The 27916-nt window shown below is 25.5% G+C and overlaps 5 protein-coding genes across 10 annotated transcripts; 2 read left to right on the top strand and 3 right to left on the bottom strand.

Moving 5' to 3' along the window:
- The first annotated feature begins 151 nt into the window (after positions 1-151).
- Positions 152-3768, top strand: LOC551847 (N-acetyl-D-glucosamine kinase). 4 transcript variants are annotated; one of them, XM_006560099.3, is made up of 7 exons: positions 152-302; positions 944-1054; positions 2192-2276; positions 2414-2512; positions 2642-2894; positions 3039-3337; positions 3406-3768. In XM_006560099.3, exons 2-7 carry the CDS (start codon positions 969-971, stop codon positions 3745-3747), a joined length of 1164 nt encoding a protein of 387 aa, XP_006560162.1. In that variant the 5' UTR covers positions 152-302; positions 944-968; the 3' UTR covers positions 3748-3768. The 4 variants fall into 4 exon arrangements, with proteins under 4 accessions (XP_006560162.1, XP_006560163.1, XP_006560164.1 ...); XM_006560100.3 differs by having other exon boundaries at positions 176-302; positions 886-1054; XM_006560101.3 differs by lacking the exon at positions 152-302 and adding an exon at positions 321-458.
- A 215-nt stretch (positions 3769-3983) lies between these two features.
- LOC551825 (nuclear hormone receptor HR96) lies at positions 3984-8805 on the bottom strand. Of its 2 annotated transcripts, none has more exons than XM_006560098.3 (5): positions 8206-8805; positions 6528-7882; positions 6232-6448; positions 5717-6136; positions 3984-4169 (listed from the first exon to the last, which is right to left on the bottom strand). In XM_006560098.3, the coding sequence occupies exons 1-5, from the start codon at positions 8341-8343 to the stop codon at positions 4134-4136; spliced, it is 2166 nt and encodes a 721-aa protein (XP_006560161.1). In that variant the 5' UTR covers positions 8344-8805; the 3' UTR covers positions 3984-4133. The 2 variants fall into 2 exon arrangements, with proteins under 2 accessions (XP_006560161.1, XP_624213.3); XM_624210.6 differs by lacking the exon at positions 3984-4169 and adding an exon at positions 4293-5639 and having other exon boundaries at positions 8206-8801.
- Positions 8806-10298: 1493 nt separating this feature from the next.
- LOC551213 (lymphocyte cytosolic protein 2) lies at positions 10299-19156 on the bottom strand. 2 transcript variants are annotated; one of them, XM_006560637.3, is made up of 9 exons: positions 18922-19156; positions 17839-17901; positions 17074-17132; positions 14350-14921; positions 13881-14227; positions 13655-13796; positions 11384-11557; positions 11111-11249; positions 10299-10896 (listed from the first exon to the last, which is right to left on the bottom strand). In XM_006560637.3, the coding sequence occupies exons 1-9, from the start codon at positions 19003-19005 to the stop codon at positions 10749-10751; spliced, it is 1728 nt and encodes a 575-aa protein (XP_006560700.1). In that variant the 5' UTR covers positions 19006-19156; the 3' UTR covers positions 10299-10748. The 2 variants fall into 2 exon arrangements, with proteins under 2 accessions (XP_006560700.1, XP_016772360.1); XM_016916871.2 differs by lacking the exons at positions 17074-17132; positions 17839-17901; positions 18922-19156 and adding an exon at positions 15784-16074.
- A 775-nt stretch (positions 19157-19931) lies between these two features.
- LOC409355 (glutaredoxin 3) lies at positions 19932-21088 on the top strand. Its single transcript, XM_016916846.2, has 2 exons — positions 19932-20097; positions 20450-21088. The coding sequence occupies exons 1-2, from the start codon at positions 20048-20050 to the stop codon at positions 21069-21071; spliced, it is 672 nt and encodes a 223-aa protein (XP_016772335.1). The 5' UTR covers positions 19932-20047; the 3' UTR covers positions 21072-21088.
- A 501-nt stretch (positions 21089-21589) lies between these two features.
- Positions 21590-27693, bottom strand: LOC727591 (RRP12-like protein). The gene is made up of 23 exons (XM_006560635.3): positions 27396-27693; positions 27143-27317; positions 26794-26920; positions 26543-26725; positions 26286-26445; positions 26040-26218; positions 25603-25838; positions 25334-25501; positions 25143-25251; positions 24873-25037; positions 24675-24796; positions 24504-24618; positions 24196-24432; positions 23908-24134; positions 23692-23815; positions 23301-23586; positions 23057-23214; positions 22724-22986; positions 22475-22632; positions 22182-22361; positions 21989-22108; positions 21750-21912; positions 21590-21680 (listed from the first exon to the last, which is right to left on the bottom strand). The coding sequence occupies exons 1-23, from the start codon at positions 27529-27531 to the stop codon at positions 21590-21592; spliced, it is 3882 nt and encodes a 1293-aa protein (XP_006560698.2). The 5' UTR covers positions 27532-27693.
- Between the last annotated feature and the right edge of the window lie 223 nt (positions 27694-27916).

Below are 27916 nucleotides of genomic sequence, written 5' to 3' on the forward strand. Positions count from 1 at the left end.
ATTTATAAATAATTTATAGAACTTTTATTTAAGATATGATTTTTTTTTATGAAATTTTATCGATAAGAAAGTAAGAAATTTATTTAGTTCTCAAAGTTTTTTATCGATGTCAGACCAGTCGATTATCGACTCGTTGATCATCCAATAATTTTTCAGTTAATGTTAGGTCTCAAATCCCTACTTTTCTCTAACATTTCATGAAATTTCATTGTAGTGAATGTATTTAAGTTGTATGTAACGTGAACAACGCAACAGTAGTAACAAAGGCAACTTCTGCTAGCATAGCGATTTTCTAGTTATAGGTAAACATTCGTCACTAACAGTTATAGTACTTTTTACATTTCTCCATTTCAAAATTTTTGTATCACGTGAGATTGCCATCTATAAATTTTCAACATTTTTAATAATTACTCGACATATGTTTATTTAATCATACTCTAAATCGTTAAATCTTTATTGTAAGTTGATACAATACAGAAATTTAATATATATCATAATATATATCATGATTATGTTATTTACGCATTTATATCGTTAAGTTTATACTTACAATATTTTAAATATTAAGTTTTTTTTATCTATAAATTTTAAAATTTAAATATTTAGAATTTTTTATTTTATTTTAGAAAGTAGAAATATATTTTTGACTATTTTATCTATTCTATCTATTCTATCTATCTATTTTATCTAAAGAATTTATCATTTTCTTTTTCAGTTTATTCTTATGATAAAATGTTTAAATTTATATTTTTTGTTCATACATTATCAGATAAATATGCCTGTTTAAATCCCATCCTCAAATTCCTGGATCCTTTTCTTAAAAGAAAAAATAATAGAAAAAATTATGAAATAAAATTTGAAATCATCTCATCAAAAAAATGACAGGAAGAGGGAAAAGAAAGAGGGCGAAGAAAAAAAAGATTGATGAAAATGAACTTCGTAGGGAATTAAGAAAACAAAGACAAAGAATGTTAGACGAGGACGAAGTAATTAAGCCACCGGTAATAGAGTTACCAGAATATCCTGAAGAAATAAGAATCGGAGGCATCGAGGGGTAAGAGATTTTAAAAAATTTTTTATCTTTGTCTATTTGATATTTTTTAAATCATGAAAATTTTAGTAAATTTCTAACAAATTAAATTATAGTTGTAATACCAATTCAATAACAATTTTAATTAGTAAATTCTTTCCTCATTAATGTATATTGATAAAATCCAATTAAAATACATTATCTGTGTTATCGTATAGCATTATATATATAGCATCATATCGTCATATAAAATTTGATTTTAAAATGTACATTCAGAATTCATATATCTAAATATTTATTTAAAATTATATTAAAATATTTATTTTTAAAAAAAGATTTATTAATAATTTAATTTTTGAAATAATAAATGTAGAAAAGTTATGTAACGATCTATTTTTGATTTCGAAATTTAAATCATTGATACAAATCTTCATTTTTTTGATTTACAATTTTTCTTTGTATAAATATTATTATGGTTTTATAAATAGTGAAAAAATATTTTCGATATCAAATTCATTATCAAAATTTATTGAAATTTGAAAAAGTTTTATGTTTATCAATGTTTATCGAAATAAATAAACTTATAAATGAAATATTTATATTTTAAAGTAAAATTTGTTCTTTCTTTATATTTAAAAAAAAATATGGAAAATTATATATTTATGACTCGTGTATCATTATCAGTAAGTATATATAATGTATGATATATTAAATCATTTTATAATTATTTGCGAATTTGCTTTATTTGAACATAAAATAAAAAATTAATATTATTTATTATACATTTTATATCTCTTATCTAATTTTATAAATTATAAAAATATTTCTTTTTATATTTTTTATTTTTATATATAATCATTATAAAATATTCAATTTCATTTGATATGCTTCTCGATATAATTGGAACATGTATGAAATCAATTTACAGTTTAATTCTATGGTTATTTTAAGTGATTGTAACAATCTACGTATTATATTCTGTTCTTAAACATATATATCATATTTCTTAAACTTCATCTGCTCCATGTGTGCTATTATATTTAACACTATGAATAACAATTGAAAATAAAGATTGATTGAACCATGAAGCAATGTATTAATAAATTGACATAGTAACACAAAATAAATTTATTAATAAATTTAGTAAATTTTTATTTTTAGAGGAGCTACTGAATCTACGCTAGTCATCATCGATGGAAAAGGAAAATTGTTGACGGAAGTCAAAGGACCGAGCACTAATCATTGGGTATTAATCGAACATTTTAACAATCATCATATATTCTCCCTCCATTAATTTCTTATACTTACCATTATTTATTTTCTTATTTTTTTTATTACATATTATTTAATTATTTTTTATATTTTATGTATTTCTTTATCCAGGTTCTTGGAATGGAAGAAACAAGTGCCAGAATCAACGCTATGGTGGAAATAGGAAAACAGAATATAGAAATGTCTGAAACAATTCCTTTAGATAGCTTGGTAAATATTAAAAAAAATATTGCAATTCGAATGAATAGTATCAATGACTAATTCGTTTTTATGATCGTATACATGATAAGGATTGTTATCATCGACAAATTGAATTAAAAAAATCGATTAAATGAATAGGGTCTTACTCTGAGCGGATGCGAAGAAGAAAAAACGAATCGTGTGCTTGTAGAAACGATGCAACAGAAATATCCAAATGCTGCTAAAACTTATTATATCAATTCAGATACTATAGGTAGTCTTAGAACAGCTTTAGAAAACGGTGGAATAGTTTTAATTGCTGGTACCGGTTCGAATGCCTTGTTGGTCAATTTAGATGGAACAACGACAACATGCGGCGGATGGGGATATTTCATAGGGGACGAAGGCAGTGGTAAGTGATAGGAGATTATTTGATTTGTTATAAAAGGAAATGACCTTAAGTGATTGATATATCTGGCCGAGATTATAATATTAACTGATTTTAATTATTTTTATCATAATAAATTTTATAATTGTTATAAAAATAAATTTTTAGCTTTCTGGATCGCGCATAGAGCCTGTAAATATGTATTCGATGATATAGATGACTTAGCTAAAGCACCTAAACCTATAAACTATGTATGGCCAGCTATGAGATATTATTTTAATGCAACGGATAGAAAAGAGATGCTACCACATTTTTATAATGAGTTTGATAAAACCAATTTCGCTAAATTTGCTAAGGAAATTGTGATAGGTTGTGAAAAAAAAGATCTGCTTTGTTTACACATTCTTCAAGAAAATGGAAAATATCTTGCAAAACACGTTATAGCTCTAGCGAAGAAGGCGCATAATGTGAGTAATGTGTTAAAATTTATAAATTAAATATATATTTTGTTTGAATAAGAAATGATTTTTTCTAGGACCTGAAATTAGCTCACGGAGGATTAAAGATTATTTGCGTCGGATCAGTCTGGAAATCATGGAATTTTATGAAGGATGCTTTTATAGATGAAATCCATGAATCTCAAGTTTTGGATGAATTGACTTTGATTCGTTTAAAAGTAACATCTGCGTTGGGTGCTTGTTATCTTGCAGCTGAAAAAATCAATTGGATATTCACGAAATCATATGAAGATAACATTGAAACGTTTTATCACTATAAGCGCGATAATTATGTAAAACTTGACGTACCAAAAGATATAATAGAAATTGAAAATCCCCAATACATTCTTTGTAGCGTTGCGAATAGGAATTATAAATAAAAGAACAAATAACAGCGATGATTACATTTTATACTTACATTTTATACATATATCTCTTATAGAATATTTTCAATAGCAACAAATATAAAGAAATTGCAATAAATTTATCGTTCGTTATATTTATGCATGTATAACAATTGACATTCTCATTTGATTAATTCGTTGATAAAGATTCTGTCACCACTATAGCATATCGGATATGAAATATCGATTATCCTGTTGTCTCTTTTATTTTCTTTTTGATAAATTTTAAGTGATACATAAAATGATATTGAAAACAATCTGGGATTGGGTAGTTTACTTGTTTCTATCCATCCTTAGAATAGTGGGATATTTGTTCCTTCTTCTCGTCAGCTTCGCATTGTTTCTTACCTCTTGTTGCCTCATCATAATTGTAATCCTGCGATTATTTGGTTATTGGCCTGAAAGTGACGGCTAATTTAAAAAAGGTACTTATTTTTAAATCGTATATAATCTATAAAATACAAAATTAATTATAAATAATATAATAGTAAAAGGAATGAAATAATATATTTAAAGTCATATATAACAAGTATCTGAAAAATATATTTTGACTCGATATCACAATTTATTACTTACATACTAATATTTGTAACGTGAATACACATTACACAATTTGTATCTTGCATTTTCTTGCTTGTATTGATTTTTTCAATTTTTATTTACCAAGTACTGAATTCATGTTTATCAACATAATTTTTTAATTTCGAAATAAAGAAATATTTTTCTTTTATATTTATAAATTTGTTAAACATGAATGTAGAACTTGGTATTTCAATGTAACAAATATTTTCTCTAGATTTAACAATTTAAGGTACCTTCGTTAATATATGAACAAATATATTTATCCTCGAAAAAATGACGTGAAATGACGAAATACCTTTATACTTCGAACTATCTCTGAAAACTATCTTTACGGTTAGACAATCGTTGGTGATATTAATATTTTACATAAAAATAAAAGTTTCTTTAATTACAATAATTTTTTACATTCTATCAGAAATTAATTAAAATAATGTTCCGTTAATATCGATTAAAAAGAACTTATTAATTTTTAAATTTTTAAATTAATAAACTCAAATTAGTAAATTTGTATCGGCCGTTTAGTTTAATCAAAAGTATTTAAAAAAAAAAATTAAAAATTCATTTTAGCAATTAAAATAATAATTTATAGTTTCAAACCTTGAAATATAATTCTTTTCTATTTCACATCTATTATATTTATTTTATTGATGTGATTTAAATATGGAAGAAGATAGAAATCTAAATTTATTACAGATTTGATAGCATTATATTTGTTTTATAATTTTATATTGATAATATTATATAAATCGAAATACTTTGATGTTAACAGAACATTACTGTAAATCGATATAGATATCTTAATATATGTAATTCTATACCGATATTCTGATACGAATAAACTTTTGACGATAATATTGTTCATATAATTTTATGTACATTAACCTACATATATACTTGTATATTTCCAATCACAAATTCTGAATTCATATTTTAACATTTCTCTCTTCAATATTATTGCTATATATTACTTGTACGAACATGCGATCTATTGACATAAATTCATGATGGTTTTATTTTTGCTATTTAGAGAAATACTAATTGAAAACATTTTAAATTTAATATCTATTCATTATATTGAACACGTTCGATCAATGTTTCAAATCAAATATCTCTATAAGAAGTGGCTCTACCCTCGACGGATTTAAATTAAGATATACTCCAACAACTTCGTTGTTTAATCTATGAAGATCGGAAATTTTCTGAATTAATTTTAAAAACATGGATTTGGCTTCACATCCGGAATAAACACTTTCTAGATAGCGTCTAAGCAAGTAATAATAAGAATTCTATAAAAAAAATATGTTATTAAAAATTATATAACAGATAACATTATAACATTAACAAAAAAAAGTATTAAACTTACTTGTTCTAATTTAATTACATCATTATGCACCACTTTTGGTCTATCAGGTGTAAATAAAGCAATTGCACTTAAAATTAAAATTATATTCTCATCTCTCCATCTTGGATCAAAACTTCTAATAAACCTTGCATGTTCTGCATAAAGATTTCCTTTTGCTTCTTTTAATACATCTACTTTTATATTAGACATACTTTCTTGACTATGTGGTATCCACCACATATCTTTCTCAATATCATAATTAAGTGCTGATCTTAAAATCATCATTTCTGTACATCCTCCTTTTAAAAGAGCTATTTGATCTTCTTGACACATATTTTTAAACGCATTTATTTTTTTCGCCATTTTTATTAAGCGTCTAATAGCTATGGCAGTAAGATTCACAACATCTAATAGAGCTGGATCGGATTGACCAAAATTATTCTGAAATAGAATTTATCAAAAATATGTTAACCATCTAAAAATATTTTTAAACCATTATTAATTAATTATTAAACCATTTTAAAAATAAATATTACCTTAAATTTACAATCTTCTCCAATTAAATTTGTTATATCTTCGTCTAAAGGAGCTAATAATGCTTTATTGGCTACTATTAATTCATTTAACTTTGCTCTTTCAGCATCATTTAATATTTTTCTAGTCTCCATACCACCAAGAGTAGAATATGCTGAAAATTCTAATTTAATTGCTTCACAAAGAATAGATTCAATGGAATTCGCAGCAATTGGTATTCTAAAAGTAATATAATCCATAGATGACATTTTAAAATAATTTTTCAAATCTTCTAAACAAATGTAAATTTTGATTATACCTTTGTACATCTTGAAGCACATCTCTTGTGACATCAGATAGATTTCTATTCCATTCAGAACTACTAGATTCATCACGTTGTATTTTTATACATTCTTCTTGACTCGAACTTGTAATTAAATCAGTTAAAATTGGATTTTCTATTTGTCTCTGTTTAACTTTTAATATTGGTTTAAATATATTTTGGTTGGAATTATTGTTTGTATTTAGTTTCACATCATCTTTCAAATGAATATTTATTTCTTTTTCAGATGAAACTTCTTTATCTGCAATGATTCCATTTTTTTTAAAAAATTGTGAAATTTGAGGATCTGCCTCTAATTTGCTAATAACAACAGGATCTGACATAATCTTTAAAAGTAATTCTTCATTTTGAAATATTTTCGTAATAAAACTCGAATTATTAACGAGTTTCGCGATCAAAGTAGATTCTTGTGGGAATTTATTACTAACAAAATTATCTTCCTTTGGATATGTTTCCTTATTTTGTTTTTGACTAGATACTGCTTCTTCTGAAGAAATTTCTATATGGATTTCTGAATTCATATCTATATTCGTTTTTTTATAATGTGTTGTATGTTCAACATATTGAGAACTCTGTATAGGGCTAGAATCAAACTTATTATAACAAGATGTATTATCAAATTCAGGAGAATATTTCATAGATTCATGATTAGTAGAAGTAAATTCAGAATTTAAGTCTAATATATTTTGATTAAACTTTTTTGAACTTATAATTGATTTTTTATCCTTTTCTAAATTATAAGAAGGTTTAATTTTATCAAATCTTTCCTGATTTTGAGAAGGAGAATTTGAATTCATTCTCAGTTTTTCTACATCAACTTCATTTTCTTCTTGAGGTAAAGAAGAATGATCATAATTTTCAAAGTTAGAATTATGAGAAGAGTCTTTCATCATGTCTAATGTTTTTGACCCACTTATAACTCCATTTTCTGGTGGACTAGAAGGACTTGGAACACTTGCAGCTGTTACTGGACTTAAACTTTCTGTTACAGTTTGTCTATTTGCATCTAAGTCTGTATACTTTCTATCAGACTCCCAGAAATATGTGTCTGATGCAGTTGATGCAACTGAATTAATTGACATAGAAGTATCATCAAAATTACAATCATCTAAATTTTTTTTAATTTTTGATGGTTTTGTATTCTCTAAAATTGGTCTTTTTTTTGCACGATTTTGTTCTATTTTTTGTCGTTTTAATACTTTATCTTCTTCAGACATAATATATTCCTTTCTCATGCCTATGCTAAAGCATTTATCCAAACGACATTTTTGACAGAATCGTCTAGTGACTGGAGTAATATTACAATTCTCAGTAAATGGACATCGAAAATCCTGTGAAAAAATTTTAAATGAATAAATTAAGAAAAAGTATTTTATTAATTAGGAAATTTTTCAACTATAATATAAATACTAATTTCTTTTCTATTGTCCTATCATTTTGCTTGTTATTATTTAATTGAAATCAAATTTTTATCTATCTATTACGCCATCTTATTATAATATTTAATTTGAATTAAAAGAAACAACAAAATAGATATTAATTTATTATATTCATAAATACATTCATTAAATATCCAATGAGAATTAATATTATTGCAATTTTGCATTAAAAATGATTCGTGAAAAATGTGCAGGAGAACTATCAAATTAATCACCTTGTTTTTCAAAGCATTCCGTCGGAAGAAAGCTTTGCAACTTTCACACGAAACCGCGTTGAAGTTATAACCGAGTGCGCGATCGCCACATACACCGCAAATCTTATTCGTCTCTCTTGCTGGCTGTTCATCTTCCATTGCTTCCTTGAACAATTTCTCGAGTGATCGACACTTTATTTAACGCATCATTATTGCCGCTTAAAATTATACTTTTGTAAAAACTGATTCATGTCAGCATTGTTTTTATCGCACAGTTCGCGGAATTGATGAAACAAAATACAATGATTTCATCGCAATTTTTACAAAACAAGTAGCATTTTTTTATTCAACGTCCCAGATTCGTGAGATATAGAAGACCTCTTGAAAAGCTTTAAGTGATGGGCTAAATGGACTGCTCAATTGGCATTTAGTTACAAGCAGTTAACGGGGTAGTGCGCACAACCTGTCATGTCTTTCACTACTACATTCTCCTACCACATCATTGTCGACGATAGCGACTGACGTCATGAAAGTAACTAGATTGAAAGAACTAGGGAATTTTTGAAATATATTTCTTATAGATCAAAAATTTATAAATTCCCGCCTAAAATACGCCATTCGAATTGTATTTTCCTTAGTGTTTGATAATTTATATTAATTTATCTTTGATCGATAATAATAAAAAGTCAATAAATTTAATATTTAAAACACTATAAAATATAATTATGTATTATTGTAAGTAAATTATAATGTTATTATATTATATAAATGTAATTTATTGTAATATATTGATGCGTCAAATTTTTCATGATAACTTTCATTATTTTTTGTATAAATTATTAAATTATAATATATAATTTCGAAACATATTTAAAGAGCAATTTGTATTTATTTGAATATTTAAATATTGCAGTAAAATGAATGAAAATTCAATATTGCATTCAAATGCATAAATCGCCTAGTATTATGATCTCTTTAATTGTGTTGCAGTCGTTCTGAGTTCAAAGTTCACGCGCACAAGAACACGTAGTTTTATTATATGAAATTACTATATATATTAAGGTCAATTTGAGATTAATTTCGAAAATAAATTTACACAATAATAGAACTATAATTACTTAATATGTAACTAACTGCTAGATTTAGAAAATAAAAAACTTGATTACACGAATGTTTACTTAATTTGTGTTATCGTTATCAATCGAATGTAATTCAAGATAAATAGATTGGATAAAATATAGTTTCATCATTTCGAATTTATTAATCGTATTAATATTGATAAACAAAGAACAATATAAAAAATTAATTAGTTTCATATATATATATTTTTATTAAACTCATTCATAAAACTCTATTAAAAATTGAAAAAAAATTGAACAAAATTTCAATAAAAAAATTTTGTTTTCTTCAAATTTATCATTTTTTTATTTTCACAATAAGAATGGCAAAATATAAATGCATAAATTACAATCTAAAAGTTGATTCTTATTAATCCACATATAAAGAGAATACATCAAATTGAAAAAAATTATTTTTAAAAATAAAAAGAAACGTTTCAAGATCATTTTAAATATGGCACTCAATAATTTAATAAGTAATTGATATTAATTATATTTAATTAAATTTAATTAAATCTAATTAATTAAATTTTGTTATCGCATCAAAGTTAAATATTGTAAAATATTATTAAATTAGATCTTAACCCTTCATTTAATATTTTTGATTTCATTCTTTTTAAAAAGTGACCTTGAAACGATCTTGATTTTTTTTTTATGTTAGGTATATTGATTTCAGTATATTTAATTTCAGTTAACATGTACGAATATTTAATACATGTTTTGAAATATATCTACATCTGTCACAATTATACAAAGTCACTTTGTATATAGTGATACAAATTATATAATTCTTATTTACATAATCAATTTTTATAATTAAACAGTTTTATAACAGTTGATCGATAATAATAGAGATAATTATCTATATTTTGAAATTTTATTTTTGAAATAAAAAATTTCTTATTTACAAATTTGTAATATACATCATTGTTTATCTAATACAATTTCATATTTATAAATTCTTCCAAATTATCTAATCTAGAACACAAGTATACAAAAATGTAAATTATATTTATTTTATTATGTGCACAAAGTGACTTTTCTTTCCAATACAAAAATAATATCTACAATACATCAATGCTCTTAAAATTTTTAAAATTTTATGCTCTTAAAATGCTTTAAAATTTCAATTTTAAATTTAACATTATAGCAAAAATACTATTTATATATGTTCTATATATATTCTAAAAAATTCTGTATTAAAAAAATATGCACGCAATTTTATAAGAGATCTGTTTTCTTTTTTTGTTTAAATACTAAACATACTCACGCGAATGTTACAATTCATATATATAAATGCATTCCAACTTTAAAAAATATGCGAAATTGATTTATCATCATGTACAAAAGGCACTTATTGAATAAATACATGCAAATTTTTTTTAGAAATTCTTAAATAGGCAGTGTTTGTATTGCATAAGCTGGTTTGTGAAAACTTTCAAAAACTTATTTAGGCGGAGTATCCGTTAATTTTGTGCTTCCCATTTCCACGCCACCGCTATGAAGAACTAATTCTTCTCTTGTATAAAACATCACGATCTCCTCCACATTAGAAAACGATTGCTCATTTACTTTTGCAGAACCTAATGCATACCTATTCAAGAAATAATACAAATAATTCTCGACTTTGTTCTCATAATTTATTTTTAATTTTTTTTATCAATTCTTACTTTTCTCTCATAAAAATTCTTTTAATAAAGTTTTTTAAAGATATTTCATTATTTTAATTTTTTATTTCTATAGAATAAGTCCAGTACCTAGCAAAGATATGTACGGACAAAAGATATCAGTGTGGAAAACTTGCTTACCTATTGTCAGGCCTTTTCCTGACTGGAACATTATATACTCTATCCCTGTACCAAAGGACCAAAGCCAAAGGGTTATTCACGTTTGTCGTGGATGGTCTCAGAAGGAAGTATCCGTCTTGTGAGTTACCGTAAGTACTTTCTAAAAAAATAATGATAAATTGATACAATATTAATATAATCGGATAACAAAAATTAAGAATAAGAATATAGATAAATTTGCCCATTGCCAAAGTTTAATGATAATTTATCCTAGTTCGCTACAAAAAAACTCACGTTCTTTAATAAGAGTTGTTGCTTGCTCTCTGGTAACGTTGTGGAACCAAGGTTTGTCAATGTAAGATTGTCTCTCAGGAGGCGGTGGTAATGGTCTCGTAGCTCTTTCCGACGATAGAGAAGTATTACTGTTAGAATGAGGTAATGTAGCCGATTTTTTTTCAGGAGATCTCTCTGAAAACAATACAAAACATTAATCTCTCTCAATTATATCTCTCTAATCAGACTCTAATAATCATTTTATTTTATTTAAATCTATCGAAAGCAGAAATTTTATTTATTTATGAAAATTTTGAAAATTCATAAGTTTTATCACTAACTTGCTAAATTCAGACGAGCTTGGGTAAGAGTTGCCTGAGTCAGACATTCTGAAAGACTTGCCTGACGGCGAATCGCAGTGTTTAAGGACACGTTTCTTTTTGGATCTCCAATTATAGTAGCCATTTTCAGAAGATCTTCACGTTTCACTCAGAAATAAACTATTTGAAATTTTTCACGCGTTTATCAAAAGAATATGCACCAATATATCGTCAAATCTTTTTTCATTCATCATCTGGAAATTTGAATGTGGTCTTGTTTCAAAAATAAAACTTTCTATTGTTGTCTATTTGATGTAATGAATGAATCTAATTTTGAATAGAATATAAAAACAGAACTGTAGAAGAATAATATATTGCTTAATAGAATAATCTCGCTTAATAAATTACTTTAAATTAATGAGATTGAAATCTATTCTTTCAAGGATAACTGGTTTCAATAATTCATATATCTTCCATATTAAAAATGAAATTGCGTTCTAGATAATATCTAAAGATATTATAAAATCTAATACAGCATTTTAAATTACTTATGATGAAACACTGAACAGCAAATTTTAAAATTGTTATTATTCATATAGACTTTTTATTGTAAATTAATAAATAATAATTAAACAAATTTTGCATTGGTCTAACCATTCGAAGATTATTATTAAAGTAAATTTCTTGCAAGATTAAAAATTATCAAAAAAAAAAAAAAAAGAAAAACTTTAAGAAAAAATTCAAACGATCTGTACTCTATGAAATCACTACACAGACTGGCATTTAAAGAAGAAGAATTAGTCGAATAAACTACAAGACTCGGCCATCCGTTGGTCCCTCAGCATGGGTCACGTTGTCTCCTCAAAGCTTAAAAATATATATCGACCGATTTGTACGCATTTTGAGATTATTTTAAGTTTTTACGTATTTCCAATTTAAGATAAAACATATGGTATATATTTATCGAAAAATTAGATAATTATTTTTAGTTTAAAGATAGGAAAATTTATGAAGAAACGCTTGATAAGCATTTATTGAAATTATTGAAATTATTTGATAATTTTATAATTCAAATTTAAAATATAACACTACGCAGAAAATGTAAAAGAAAATGTAAACGATATGGTAGGCAAAAAATTCGCTTCGTAAGAGATTCTACCTGGTGGCTCAGGTGGTTGAATGTAATAACATCGTGAAAGTCCTCGTTTGATCCTTACTATCATATCGGAAACTTCATCGGCGAGACGAGCACCTAAACCTCCCACGAGCTGTTTGCTCAATCTCAGATAGAAGCAGGAACACATTCCATCCCACTATTTCCTCTTCCGTTTTTGATAAGAATCAGAAAGATACGTAGTTTTGTATTTAATCAGTTTTTGGAAAATTGTAATCTCTTCGAAACATTATTTCATTTGTTTAATTAACTGCACTTTTTCCCGTTATTAGAGTTATTAGAGTTATTCAGAATTTTATTTTTTAATTCAATATCTCTTATTATGTATCTTCATTAGTAAATTATTATCACTATTTATTCGAATGTTAATTATTAAATTTCGTTTGAAATATATAGATATACTATTACTATTACTTGAAATAAAGAGAATTGTGTGAACGATAGTTCATCCATGACTGACTGCAATTGCAATGTGCATCAGGTTGATGCAGAACCATTGGTGGTTGGCCATTTGCCACGCACATGTTTATGAGAAGTTGGGACACTGAAAGCTTTTTATTCCACCAATTTAATGCAGCCTGCACTTTTTATCTCGTACATCGTAACACGTTGCACCACTGACTATCTTCAACGACCTCGGTTTAATTTCTTTTTTTTTCATTTTAATATTCATGCTGACGTATGAAAGACAGTTTTATCATATGATGGGAATTTTTCATAATATTTGTTGTTTTATTTCACACACACGTAAAATAACTAAAGAGAAATTAGAAAAAAAAGAATCAAAATTATATATACCTTTTAATTTTTCTATATCTGTTCGAGAGGGAGTTGGAGAGGGGGTAGCCGATGATTGAGGAGGCTTGGCTGGCAATGGTGGGGGTGTTTTCATATTAGCCGGCCTCTGAATAGGATTTAAATAATATCCATTATCGTCTGGCTGTAAAAATAATTCACTTATTAATTCAACTTTTCATTAAATATTATTACTGTAAAATGAAAAATGTATATTTTAAAAACTTACCGTTTCCGTGATCGATTCATAAATATCATAATGTTCTTCTTCTTCTTCATAACTTGTAACACTTGGCGGTTGATAAACACTTTCCACAGAACTCTGATGGCCGCTGGTCAATGATTGCTTGCTGTCCACTCTCAGCATATTTTTCTTTTGATTTTGTTCAATTATTTGTTCGTCGAATGACTCGTATTCGTCTTCGCTTTCTTCCGTCTTTGTGGGCAAATTGGCAACCAGATCGAGATTTCTGAGCGTTGCAGGAGGCTTTGTTTGATCTTTGTTCGATTTCTCGATAATCACCATTTGATCTTTATTTTTTATTGGTTGTGGTGGAGGAGGTACCGTCATTCTTTCTGAAATATTCGAATTATTCTATTATATGTTAAAAGGAAAAAAAAAAAATAATATTCAAAAATATTTTTACAGAATACACATAAATAAATATAATCTTTTTAATCATTTCTAATTTACTAACTTTGCGTTTGAGCAAGATTATTCGATTTGGTTTTTGTATTGTGAAGAAACGATTTCCGAGGTTGAGTACGATTTAATGCTGAAACCTCTACATTTTTCGTTTGCAACAATTCAGGTTTTGGCCCCATTATTGGTTTTTTGGTATTTATAAATTGCAATTGTTCCTTAAGTTGTTCGGCCAACGATTTTTCCCCTTGATTATGCAATCTGGACGCATTCTTCAATGGCACAGTTTCCTGACAATTCGCATATGTATTCTCGTCAATCGTTAGGCCACAATTCACATAAGTCTCTTCTTCCTCTTGCTTCGATACTTTCTCTGTTTGTACATCTTTCTGCTTAAGATCTGCATTGTTCTCTAGAACTTTCTGATTGTTTTTAGATTCATAATTCGATCCGGAAATTCTCTGACTTTCTGATAAAGTATTCTCCTCGTTTGTTTCATCCTCGAAGTCGGTCCCCCAGGAGCCGGTGTCGCTTAGATGATCTTCGTTCGATTGAGATTCAAGAATCTTTTCTTCCACAAACTTTTCTGGTGTTTTTCTCACTTCCTCTACGAATGTCCAAAGATTCCTAAAAAAATTAACGAATAAAAATTTGTAGTTGATACTCTATTCAAAGAAATTAATTATAATAAAAAATGATCATTAAATTAATCCATTTAAAAAATAATTTTATTTAAAATTAGATAAACATTTTTCATTTCTCTTATTAATATCATTGGAATATGAATATTTGTATAAATTTTTATAAACACAATTATAGAAAAGAAAGTGAAGGATTTATTTATTTTATACTCCATGTAGCATAATATTAAAACTCAAAGGAGTTTCATTATTTACAGATACTAATTCTAAATTAAATGAATTTTTTTACATTTTTTAAATTAATACAAATTTTTTAAGTTATTGAATTTAAAAAATATTTAAACAATAACATATATCTTTTACTTTATATATTGTACATAAAATATTTCATAAAAGAATTTTCTTACTATAATAATCTAATAATCTCTATTATTTTATTTTTATATTCCACACTTTTGGATATTTTTTATATCTTATATTACATATCATTCTATAAATTTTTCACAAATGTTATCTGTATTTATCTCAATTTTAATATTAATTGTTTAATTTATATACGTTTAATTAAGTATTTAAGAAATTTCGTTCATTTTTAATATTTAACTTTCGAATTCTCTAGAAAAGAATTATCGTCTAATTACAAATAGCATACTAATGTCGTCGCATTAACAGTCGCGTTTGTTGTCAAGTGGAATTTCCTTAATAAAAGGAGACGATAAATTTCGTGGCGTCAGTAGCGATATTGAATGATCGTGAGGACATCCCACACGATAGAATTACGCACTTATTGCACCGGTTTGTATAACCGGGGGCCACTCGGTCTTGGCATGGCCTTCGGAAATACTAACCACAGCATATTTTGATTTCACCAGTCAAGCCATTGAACCTTCCTCTTGGTATGCATACTGCGTCCGGCGACGCTTTCTATAGCATCATCGCTCGCCAAATTTTTCACCGGTTTAAGCCACCGCGACGCTTAGAATGGTAGGATGGAATAGCTGTTGTAATATCAATAGAATGCAAACAATTCGTCTTCTCTATATATGTACGGTCTCTGATGTCGATACAATTCCTCTACTAGCATGGAGTTCAACAATAGGATAGAAGTAGAACATAGCGCTGTGCCACCTGGCTATTGTTCAGATTTATATTCTCATTGAAAAGTGTATTTTCTTTTGGAATTTTAAAACATGGTATTTGTTAATGAAGAATGATTTTTTTTTGATAATAAAAGTTTCAAGAATTATCAAATAGAAAATTCTAAAAATAATATCTATGAAGAAACAACAAAGGGATAATAGTATAATTTTTAGGTCATATTATCTTATCTTTGTTTTATTAGTTTATTTTTCTATCTATATCTTTTGTAACAAACATTTCTCAAAAATTTATATTTATATTAAAAGACATATTATTGCTATAAAAGTAACTAAAACATTGTAAAGTCATTTTTCTATTTTCATCTTTCTATTTTTGTAACAAAAACTTGACCTGTGTATTTAAAATTAAATAACTAGATAAATTATTAATTTTATTACTTTGTAAATAATTAAAGAATGTAAACACTTCTCAAAAATTTATATTACAAAGACATATTATTATAAAAGTAACTAAAACATTGTAAAGTCATTTTTCTATTTTTGTAACAAAAACTTGACCTATGCATTTAAAATTAAATAACTAGATAAATTATTAATTTTATTACTTTATAAATAATTAAAGAATGTAAAACGTGTAAGTTTTTTTTTTTAAGTTACTTCAAAACATAGTACTTCCTATTAAAAAAAATGTAAAATGTAAGATCACTTCTTGATTTCTAATCATCAATTTTAAAATATAGCAATACAATGCTGAAGATACATGCTATATTTAAGATCTAATTGAGTAATAAATTCATTCAGTCGGATAATACTTTAATTATTCCGAACAGTATACTTTTGAAAATTATGGAAATACATGCTTAAGTGTGTATGGATAATTATTCAGCGATCACGATTCAAAGGAATGTCTCAAGGAGATGTAAGAACCGTTAGCTGTGAAACGAACATCAACATTCTATTTGGTCATAAGAACGGGTCCACTTTGTTCTACCACATTTTACGAAGAAACGAGACATGTCTGATATTTCGTTCTCTTACCATATCAGTGGACGCGTGAGGTCACTCTTCCACAGCGCCAGTTTCCCTTCCGTCAAGTGCTGGAATAATTACAATTAATTAAGAAGAACATAAGAGAGCACACGCCAGTTGGAAACGAAATATGTAACGACACGAATTATGAATGAAACTTGCTCATTGCATTATCCCCACGTTTTCTATTTATTTCAACCGATTAGAAATTTGTTTCTCTTTGCATTGTGTGTGACTTGGCAGCATGCGAATAATGCCCAATGTTCAAACTTTACTTTTATTCAATTAATTAGTGAAAGTGACAAGTCTTTGGTTATTCTTTTTAATATCAAGGATTTTTTTTTTTTAATCTCAACGAAAAAAATTTCTAATAATTTCTTTTCTTAATTTCTTTCTGTTTACATTTTTACCAAGTATAAAAAAATTTTAATTAATAATTACTTTTTAGAATTTATGCTCATTTCAAGATAAGGTTGTTACTCTTATATAGATATTTCAATGAAAGTTTTTGCAGTGATTTTTCTTTAAAAATAATTTTCTAAAAAAATAATAGATTAATAATTATTTTTTTAGAATTTAATTTATAACATATAGAGTTATTTTCATAAACGTTTTATCATCAATCCATATAATATATTATAATTATCAATGTATTTATAAATATATATTATTATATATATTCATAGATGATACATTAATTAGCGAAATACGAACAAAATAGGGGAAAAGTCATGATGACGATTGATATCAGATCTAACAGACAGATTTACTCACCAATAATTCGTCACCATCGATCTGTCGTTTTGCAATGGCTTTACAACATTCATCCAGACCGTTCTGTAAAAGAAAAAACTCGTTCGATCAAACAGGATGTGCATTACTGATAACATGCATATATACTATATCTTGTACAAATATTTACGTTATTAGGATAACAAAGTGGAGAATGAATAGATACACGTTCCTTTTCCTTTATATTTTGTTATATCAGTTTAAATTGAGTAATATAATTATATATTAAATTGATTAATATTGATATTTTGCAAAAATTAAATTTGTGACAAATTTTTCGACTATATTAATTTTATAGTGTGAAATAAAATCGCGCTAAAGTTTTATCATTTGAGGATCTATTATATAAAATTGAATGATAAATAGCAGTTGTTTCTGTGATTTTAAGATTATTTAAATAATGATTCTTACTATTAAAAATTGTATTATTGCATTTTATTTTATAATTATATTATTCTATTTGATATTTTATTTCGATAGTATAATTTTGAATTAGAATTTAAATGCTCTCAAACGGTATACTCAGTCGGTATACATTCATCGGCTCAATCTTGTTCACACATTTCAATGGTTTTAATATTCTAGTCCCACGATTTAAAACATGAAAAAAAAAGTACAATATGGTACAACTTATTTATTTTGTACTAATTAAAAATATACATATGAGACATTATTTGTATCTCATGTGTAAGTTTCAATATTCTGTCATGCAATTTGACAGTTTGCAAAGTACTAAATCATTCTGAGGTATCACGAACAACGTCAAAAAAGGATAACTTATACTTATTGATTTTTTTATCTATAGTATATTTATATAAATAATTTATTTACATTTTTCTTTTATTATTTATTATGAAATGAATTTATTTCAATGAATTTATAAATGATAGAATTTAATATACATATCATAAATATCTCAATTGTTAAAGTAAATATAAAAATTCGAAAAAGAAAATATTCAGTGTTTTCATATGATTTAAAAAATCATTTGAGATTTTGATTCGTTCGCTTTAGAAATTTGTTGCTGACAATGCCAAAGATCACTTTGAATCAAAGTTTACTCACCTTTCGAAGCAGGCACAACACATCATTGGTGCTCCAATTGGATATATTCTCAAGGGCGTCGCTTCGCGACAACTTTTTGAACATTGCACCGCGTGTTCATGCGTCCGTCACAAAAAAGCGTCGCACGTGTTCACCGTCCGGTCGCATCTGCATCTGCTTTTTGTGGGCGAGGTATCTTGACAGCCCTTGCTGCTTCGTATTTTCTTTCCTTACCTCCTCCTCCCCCTCCCCCGTTCAATGACGACTGTCTTATATGCTTTGTATGACGAACTACCCATCGACACTCCGATTGGCCACTTTCTTTTAGTGCACCTGTTTTATCTGACACAATCTAGTACCAGTGATTCTCAATTTACATAAGTTTTTCTTTGACATTTCAGTAATTAATTAATGATTGTAAAATTATAATTATTAAAATTTATTAAAGTTTAAAATAACATTTTAAATTCATTATAATATTATTTTAAAGCTTTTTTAAAAAGATAATTACAATTAAAAAAAATATATAAAAGAAAAATATTTGTTTTGTATTAAATATTTTCTATTTTATTTTGTTTAAAAATAATTTTAGAATTTCAAAAATTTAGAAATTTTAAAATCTTTTAAAATATTTTAAGATCATAATTGAGAACCATAAATCTAAAGTCGAATTTACATTGTGCGATAAATTTCTTATTTCGCGCCATTTTTATTTAAATTATAGCTTTTTGTTTTCAGTCAGATTTTTTATTTAGCTTTATAAATAACGAGTACTTCTTTGTTAAAAGATTTGAATAAAAATATTATATATAATTTATTTAATAAAGGTATCAAATTAAATAAAATAAGATTCATTTTCATTTTTAATCGTGGAGTAACAAAGAACAATTAATAATAATAAGTGATACATTAATATTATTTTTATATTATAAAAACACTTTATTAAAATCAAATTATTCTATTGCAGCATGTAGTGGATTGGCAAACTTCTGCGCAGAAGCAGAAGTTTTGCAATTGTGAATATAAAACCTCCATGAGAACAATATTGAAAGTCGCGTAGACGCTACCGTGGTGAGTGGATGTGCTTGTAAGATATTTATTTTTAATATTCTTGCGTATTTATCAAAAATAGAAAGAACGTGACAGAATGTCTGTCACTAATCTTAATTCTCAGCAAGAATACGAGAATTATGTTAAGTGAGTAAATATAAGTTTATACAATTCTAGAAATAACATAACCTATTCCATTTTTCTTCCTTAATATTATTATGAAAAAAACAAAATTTATATTTTAAAATTACTATTTCATAATCAGAAAAATATTTATCTTTTGTTTTTAAATGATGCAATATATTGATATAAGTAAAAATGTAAATGTTTAATATTCTTTTCATTCGATATAAAAGGTTCAGAAGTCACGAATTTTTTTCGATATAGTTTCATGATAAAATAGCAAAATTATGTTATATATTATTATATTGTTTATAGACATGTTATTATTACTTAGGAAATGTATTTTTAAGTTCATGTTTGTTTGTTATTATGTCAGGTCACAAGATCTTTCTGTTATTCATTTCTACGCGCCATGGGCTGATCAATGTTCGCAGATAAATGATGTGATCGAAGAAATGAGCAAACTAACCGAGTATAAAGAAGTTAAATTTGCTAAAATCGAAGCTGAAAAAATTCCTGATGTATCTTTAAAAGCTGGTATCAGTGCAGTACCAACAATTATTTTCACAAGAAACGATACTATACTCGATAGAGTCGATGGAGCCAACCCTTCTGCTATAGCAGACAAAATCAAACATCAGTTGTCCAAAAAAGATTCCATTTCAATTGAAACATATAAACCAAAAGAAAATCTTGAAGAAAGATTAAAAAAGTTAATAAATCAAGCACCTTGTATGCTATTCATGAAAGGATCTCCAATAAATCCACGTTGTGGATTTTCTAGAACAATAGTTTCCATTTTAGATTCTTATAAAGCAGACTATCAATCATTTGATATTTTACAAGATAATGATGTTAGAGAAGGACTTAAAAAATTTAGTGATTGGCCTACATATCCTCAGTTGTATATAAATGGAGAACTTATTGGAGGATTAGATATTATAAAGGAAATGAGTGAATCTGGAGAGTTAGAAAATATGTTGCCTAAGAAGAGTTAATAAGAGTTAAAGAAAATGTGAGTTTTTATTGATAAAAATATATAAATACTTTTAGGATGAATGAAAATGTTTAATTGTAGCATTTTTAATATAGATTATGTATTAATTATTTTTTTTCAGAAAGCAAAATCAGTCACTATTTTAATATAATTATTTTTAAATTATTTTCTATCAGTTGTAAGAATTTCAATATTTGCTATATTGAAATATATAATAAATTAAATAATCTTTATACAAAAATTTCTTTGTAAAACCCTAATTATTAATAAATAGATTATATAAATAATATTATAAAAATTTTCTAACTTTGTTATGAATTCATTTTGATGTTGAAAATATTTTAATTCGATCTTAGTTAATAAAATTTTTTCATGTAATACAGCTTATATATATATATATATATATATATTATTATTATTATTATTATTTAATAAAAACATTAAAATCATGAATTATTTATATAAGTATTATTATTTATTATTGATTATATTATAGCAATATATACTGACAAGTAAATTCTAATTTTTTCTATTTTTCATTCCAGTTTTTGCACCTTTTTTTGCTCCTTTAATAATATTCTGAAATTTAGATATATTTTTTTTCTTTTTCCTGAAAATGAAAAATAAAAATTATTCTAATGATAAGATTTGGATAGAGATTTTAAATATTTTTATTTACCTTTTATTTAATGCTGCTCTTGATAGAGGTACATAAGCATATGGATCTGGTTTGCCTTTCTTTTTAATATCACCTCTAGCTTTTGGTGCTTTATATTCTGCTCCTGGAATATAATGTTCCATTTTTGCTTTTTTCAATTGCCGATGTATTCCAGATCCTCCCGCTATGAATAATAAAATTTTAATTATTATAAGTCATAGGTTAAAATTAAAAAATGTCTTAGATTATAATCGTATTACCTCGATATTTTAATGTGGATCCACTCCTTACACTAATGTTATCATTATTTTCACTAAATTTACGTTTTCTATTCATTGTTGGTAATGTAATTACTGATTCAGCATCATCATTGCTTTCTTCTGAAAACATAAATTGATTGTGTTCGTTTAATTTTGGATTATTTTATGTTCTTATATAATTATATTTTTTTACCATAATCATTTTCTGAATCGCTATGCAATAATAATGGAGATTTCTTTTTCTTATTAATTTCGGTTTCATCGGCTTTTTCATTATCTAGTGTGATAATAAGACGTCCATCTGATGCAGTTTTAAATCCACGATCTTTTGGCTTTGCAATTGTTTTAGAATTTAAGGCTCTAGGTTGTGTTGCTGAAAACATTATTTTATATAGTTAATTATAATTATTAATATTATATATTATATTATGTTATATTAATATTATATAGTAATCTTAATTAATTAAATTTTATAAATACACTCACTTGATATATTTCGAGCAGCCGCAGGATCTACGAGATCAACAATTTCTTCATTTTCTTGAATCCAAACTTCCTTTCTCAATGTTCTATTTTTTTTCTTTGGTTCTTTATTTTCCATTTCTTCGAATTCATCTTCACTATCCGCCAATATATCCTCTATACTATATTTTAAAAATTAAAGATTAAAAATTATAACAATTTAATTTGAGAAAAATATAATTTTCAATAAAAAATTCAAAAATTTAAAATTACCTTTTTGGTCTTCTTTTTGCATTAAATTCATTATCTTCATTGATTTCTTCTTGATTTGATTTTTTCATCTCTTTCTTTTTTTTCTTTGCTTCTTCAATTCTATTCATATTTTTCAATCTTTTATGCAATATCGTGTTCGAGACTGGAATCATGACAGAAATTGTATCCATTCCGTATTTTCTCAATAATTTTACTAAAATATCCCGTACTTTTTGTCGAAAATGTCTATGACAATCATCAGTCATTCCACATATAGCATCCATCTATAATTAAATCAATTCGTTTAATTAAATTAATTAAATTTTCAAGTTATTTACTTATATTTTTACTCACCAATTTAGTTAAAGTCGAAGCAACAATAGGAGATGGCATCACAGTAATATAAACTTTAATGTATGATAATGCTGCTTCTACAATTTCTCTTGTAGGACATGTAACAAGTTTACATGTATGTTCTAAAATTTCTTTGATTGTATCTACACCCAAAGATCCTGTTATGATATTATAATATTATTTATGAATGTTATTTATTTTATTCAAAATATTTATTTTAATATTAATTTTAAATAAATTATACCATTATAATGATAAGTAATAGAGGCAAGTGCTAGTATAGATGCAGCACAATACTTTTGTACACCACCTAAACCAACTATTAGCATATTAACATAATCTTTAAGATGTGTAGGATTTTCTAAAAATTTCTCGGCAATAGCGTTTAATAGTTGGTACGCAGATGTTCGACATTTTAAATTTATATCCTTTAAATACACTACTGTTTCAGGAACAATGGCTTCTAAGAATTTAGTTTTTTCTAATTGTGGATGAATTTTGATAAGATGAATTAAACATCTTATTCGAGCCTGATTAAAACAAAATACATTTTGTTTTATCACATTAATCTTTTAAAATTAATAACATTTATAAAATTTATGTATTAATAAAGTTAAAAAAAAATCAATATTTACTCCTCTGCTTGGTTTTGCAACTTCAGTGGCTGAGGATATTAATAATTTTTGTATTTCACGTCTATATTGACTTACAAATTCTTTGCACGTTTCTTTTTCACTGCCACATATTTCTTCCAAAAATCTAAAAATAAGAATAATAAAATTGTGAAATTTTTCTTTCGTGAAAATATTACATAAAATATTTAATTATAGATATTTAAAAAAAGATTTTACCTATATGCTTTTTTTTGTTCTTTAATATTTGAACTTTCTTTAATAGATAATATGCATATATCATAAAAAGTTTTTAATCTATCAATATCAGTATATTCAACAAGTAATCTTATTATATCATGAACACTTTCTTTGAAAAAATCGTCAGTATTAAGTTCTTTTAATCTAGATAATGCTCGATCAAATAATTCATGTATTAAGTCCTTATTTGTAATTGTAAGATATACCTATAATTGTAAAAAATTAATTTCTTCAAAGAACATTGTATTCTATATTCAAATATTATACCTTCATTGTATCAAATGTTGCGAAACGTTGTCCTTCTTCATCAGTTCCGTTTGGTTTAGTAGTATATAAATTTAAAAACAATGGTAAATAATTCTTTGCAAATCTAGCTAATTCAGATATATCTTCTTTATCATCATCTTCAACTGCTTTCATTATTAACCTTCGTAAGGCACTCATTATTGACATTCTTAATTCTTTTTTCTCATTGAAAGTTGTTCCTAATAATCGAGCAATATTCTAAAAAAAAAAAAATTATATAACTAACTACATTTAAATTACATTTTTGTATGTACATATATGATACATACCTTAAAATTTTCTTTTACATCAGTGGCATTGTTGCATATACTTGGTAAAATAGCCCAGATTTGGCAAATGAGAAACTCGTAAGTTTTTCCTCCTATAGGTTCGATCGCTTTTTTTCTAGAATTAATTAGAATTAACATTTTATTATATATATAATAACTTAAAATACTTACTCGCAAAATGAAACAAGAGGTAATAATGTTTCTGTGAAGAAAGTAAGTGATCCACCTATTACACAATCCTTCAATAATGGTAGTAACCAAGTTCTTTTTAAATTAATTACATTATCCGATGCCTATAAGAAAAAAATTTATATTATATACTTATAAAATAATAATTTTATGTATTTGAGATAATATGAGATTACTCGCTTTCAATGGAATCAAATTTAATACTGCTTCTGGTCCTAGAGTTCTTATTGCAGCTCCAATAGCATATTCAGCATCATTTTTTGATGCAAAATTATAAGAATCACGTAAATCAGCTAATCTTTTTAATATATCCATTAATTGTTTACTTTTTGGTTTTCCAACTATCTATAATAAAAAAAACATTTACTTTTATATATATATATACATAATAAAAATTACAAATAAAGAATAAAAAAATAAAAAAGAAGAGAAAATAAATGTTGTAACTACCTGGAAAAGTAAGGCTATTAAATGAAGAATGTGATACCATGCTTCCAAATATTGATAACCCAATGCATTATACATCATAAAAATTATTTGGTCAATAGTATCTTTAAAACTAAAATAGAATATAAATTAGAAACAATAAAATATTAATAAAATTTGCACATTAAAAATAAAATATTCTAATTTAATTTTACTTTTTTACTGTTTCTTCATTTTCACACATTTTACCAATACAATCCTGTAATAATAATTTTACTGTATTTGAAGAGCCAGCTATAATTTTTGATTTATCCGAAAGCCATAATTGCATACATTTTTCAAATAATCTCGGAAGAAGAACTGCACATAAATTCAAAGAAATGCTGAAAATTAAAAATAAAAAATAAATAAGATTAATTAATTAATAATTATTTTTTCAATAAAATTTAAAATACAGAAATTCAAATAAAATGATTATTTATACTTGGCTAAATTTAAATGTGCTTCTTGCATAACAGTCAGCCATGCTAAAGTTGGTTGTGTATCACTTGATGGAGGTTGATAATCATAAAGAGCAGTAATAATTTGTCCATTTATTTGTGTTGAAAGAATAGTTTTTGGTGGTCGAGAAACAAACAAACCATGAAAGGCTTGTAAACAACATGACGTTACTAATACATTTTTTAATGTCATAAGTGTCAATAAAGATTCACTAATTATCTGAAAAAATGAAAATATTTAATTGCATAATATAAATAAAAAATTTTATTTTATTATACTTTGTTAAACAAGAACATTGTTCAATGATGTTTAATGAAATACTTAGAGATAGATGAAAAAACCCGTAAAAAATGAAATTAATAATTTTACATTAATTTAATATTCTAGGTTTTATAGATTTCAGAACATATTAATAAATACCTTCACATAATTTGTAGGTAAATGATGGAAAATATCTTTCAATAACGTGAGAATATGAAGAACATTTGTAATTCCACTGGATTCGGAATCAAGTTGTAATTGGCTAATGCAAAATTTTGCAATATATGGTGTAGCTGGATGATATTGTGGTGGATTATCAGCTTTCATGATATCACTTCCTATAATTATCATAATATTAAAATTTATCAAAATTTATTTATGTTATTTATGTATATTTTATTTAACCTTTTAATATGGCACAAATTCCATGTTGTGCTGATTTCCTTACTTTTGGTTTACAATATACAACAAATGATAAAACAGACTCTAATACTTGTATTGTAGATGAATTAGACCATGCAGCTGGTTCTAATACTCGAAGCAACAAACATAAACAATGAATACACTGTAAAACAATAAATAATATATATTATAATAATATATATAATATATAGTATACATATATAATATTATAATATTGAATTATTTAATTAAAAATTTACATGTCGAAGTATCAAAAACTCATCTGATGTTGCATGTTTGACAAGAATATCTAAGAAAATTTTACTTGCAGCTCCAAATTGAATATTTAAGACATTTTTTGGTACAGTTTTTAAACCCATGCCTAATAATGATAATGTAGCTGCAATTGATGTTTCTGATTCAATTGCTTCCAAAGTGCTCATCTAAAATATTAATAATTATTTATTATTTCACATCTCTTTTTTAAATCAATTTATATATTAATATATACCAATGCAGCAAAATATTCTGTAGAAGATTCATTTCCACCATTCTGTTTTATAACTTCTGCAACGGCAGATAATACAGCTAACATTTCTTTATGCAATACTGAATTTGATTGAAAATGATTTAAAAATCTGCAAAATTGTTATTTCTTTAATATCTTTCAAATTTTATGAATATTTATAAATATATATATATATATATATATATATATATATATAAAAATTGTTATTTCTTTAATATCTTTCAAATTTTATGAATATTTATAAATATATATATATATATATATATATATATATATATATAAATATATAAATATATATGTAATGCTTCTTTAAAAACAATTAACTATTTACCTACTAAATGATACATTTGAACAATTACTATAATTAGTAGCAAATGTATCTGCAGTATTTTCTGTAGTACTTTCCCAATTGCTTTCTTCGTCAAGACCAAGTTTCTCAAATTGAGGCTCAATTCCTTGAATAGCATTGTGTTTTTGTAAATCTTCTTTTGTTATACCAGGTTTTCCTAAAATTAAAATTAAATGATATAAAATTGAGAAAAATAAATTTTAAAAAATTGTAATTTTTGACTCTTAATAAATACCTGTAGGATCTTTAAAAAATAAACATGTTGCTTGTTCTCGATGTTTTTTAGTTTCAGGATTAGAACTGGAACTTTGACCTTTTGACCATCGTTTTGCATTCTTCCGGCTACCTAATCGTGGCCCGAATTTCCCCATTTCTTTATTTTTAAATAATATTTCAAAATTTTTTAATTCACACGTATAAATTGTTTTTTTATTGTTTTTATTCACATTAATTAAAAAGTGAGGTTATCCTCATATTGCACGTGCTTGTACACACAAAGAAATGGCATTGGCAACATCAGAAATGAATTCTATTATTTGTCAAAAGATGGCGGTAAATGACTATTATCGGCCATAAGAATTCTTATATGTAAATATTATTTTGCTATTTTTAATTGAATTTGTATATAATTATTAAGATACGAATGAATTTTAAGAAACTATAGTCCAAATTAAATTTATAGAATCTTAAAAAGATAGAAAATAACTTTCTGTTATTACATTTAATTGCAATTTTATTATCAACTATATATCAATA

Source organism: Apis mellifera, linkage group LG15 (genome assembly GCF_003254395.2).
Source record: "Apis mellifera strain DH4 linkage group LG15, Amel_HAv3.1, whole genome shotgun sequence".
NCBI classification, from domain to species: Eukaryota; Metazoa; Arthropoda; class Insecta; order Hymenoptera; family Apidae; genus Apis; species Apis mellifera.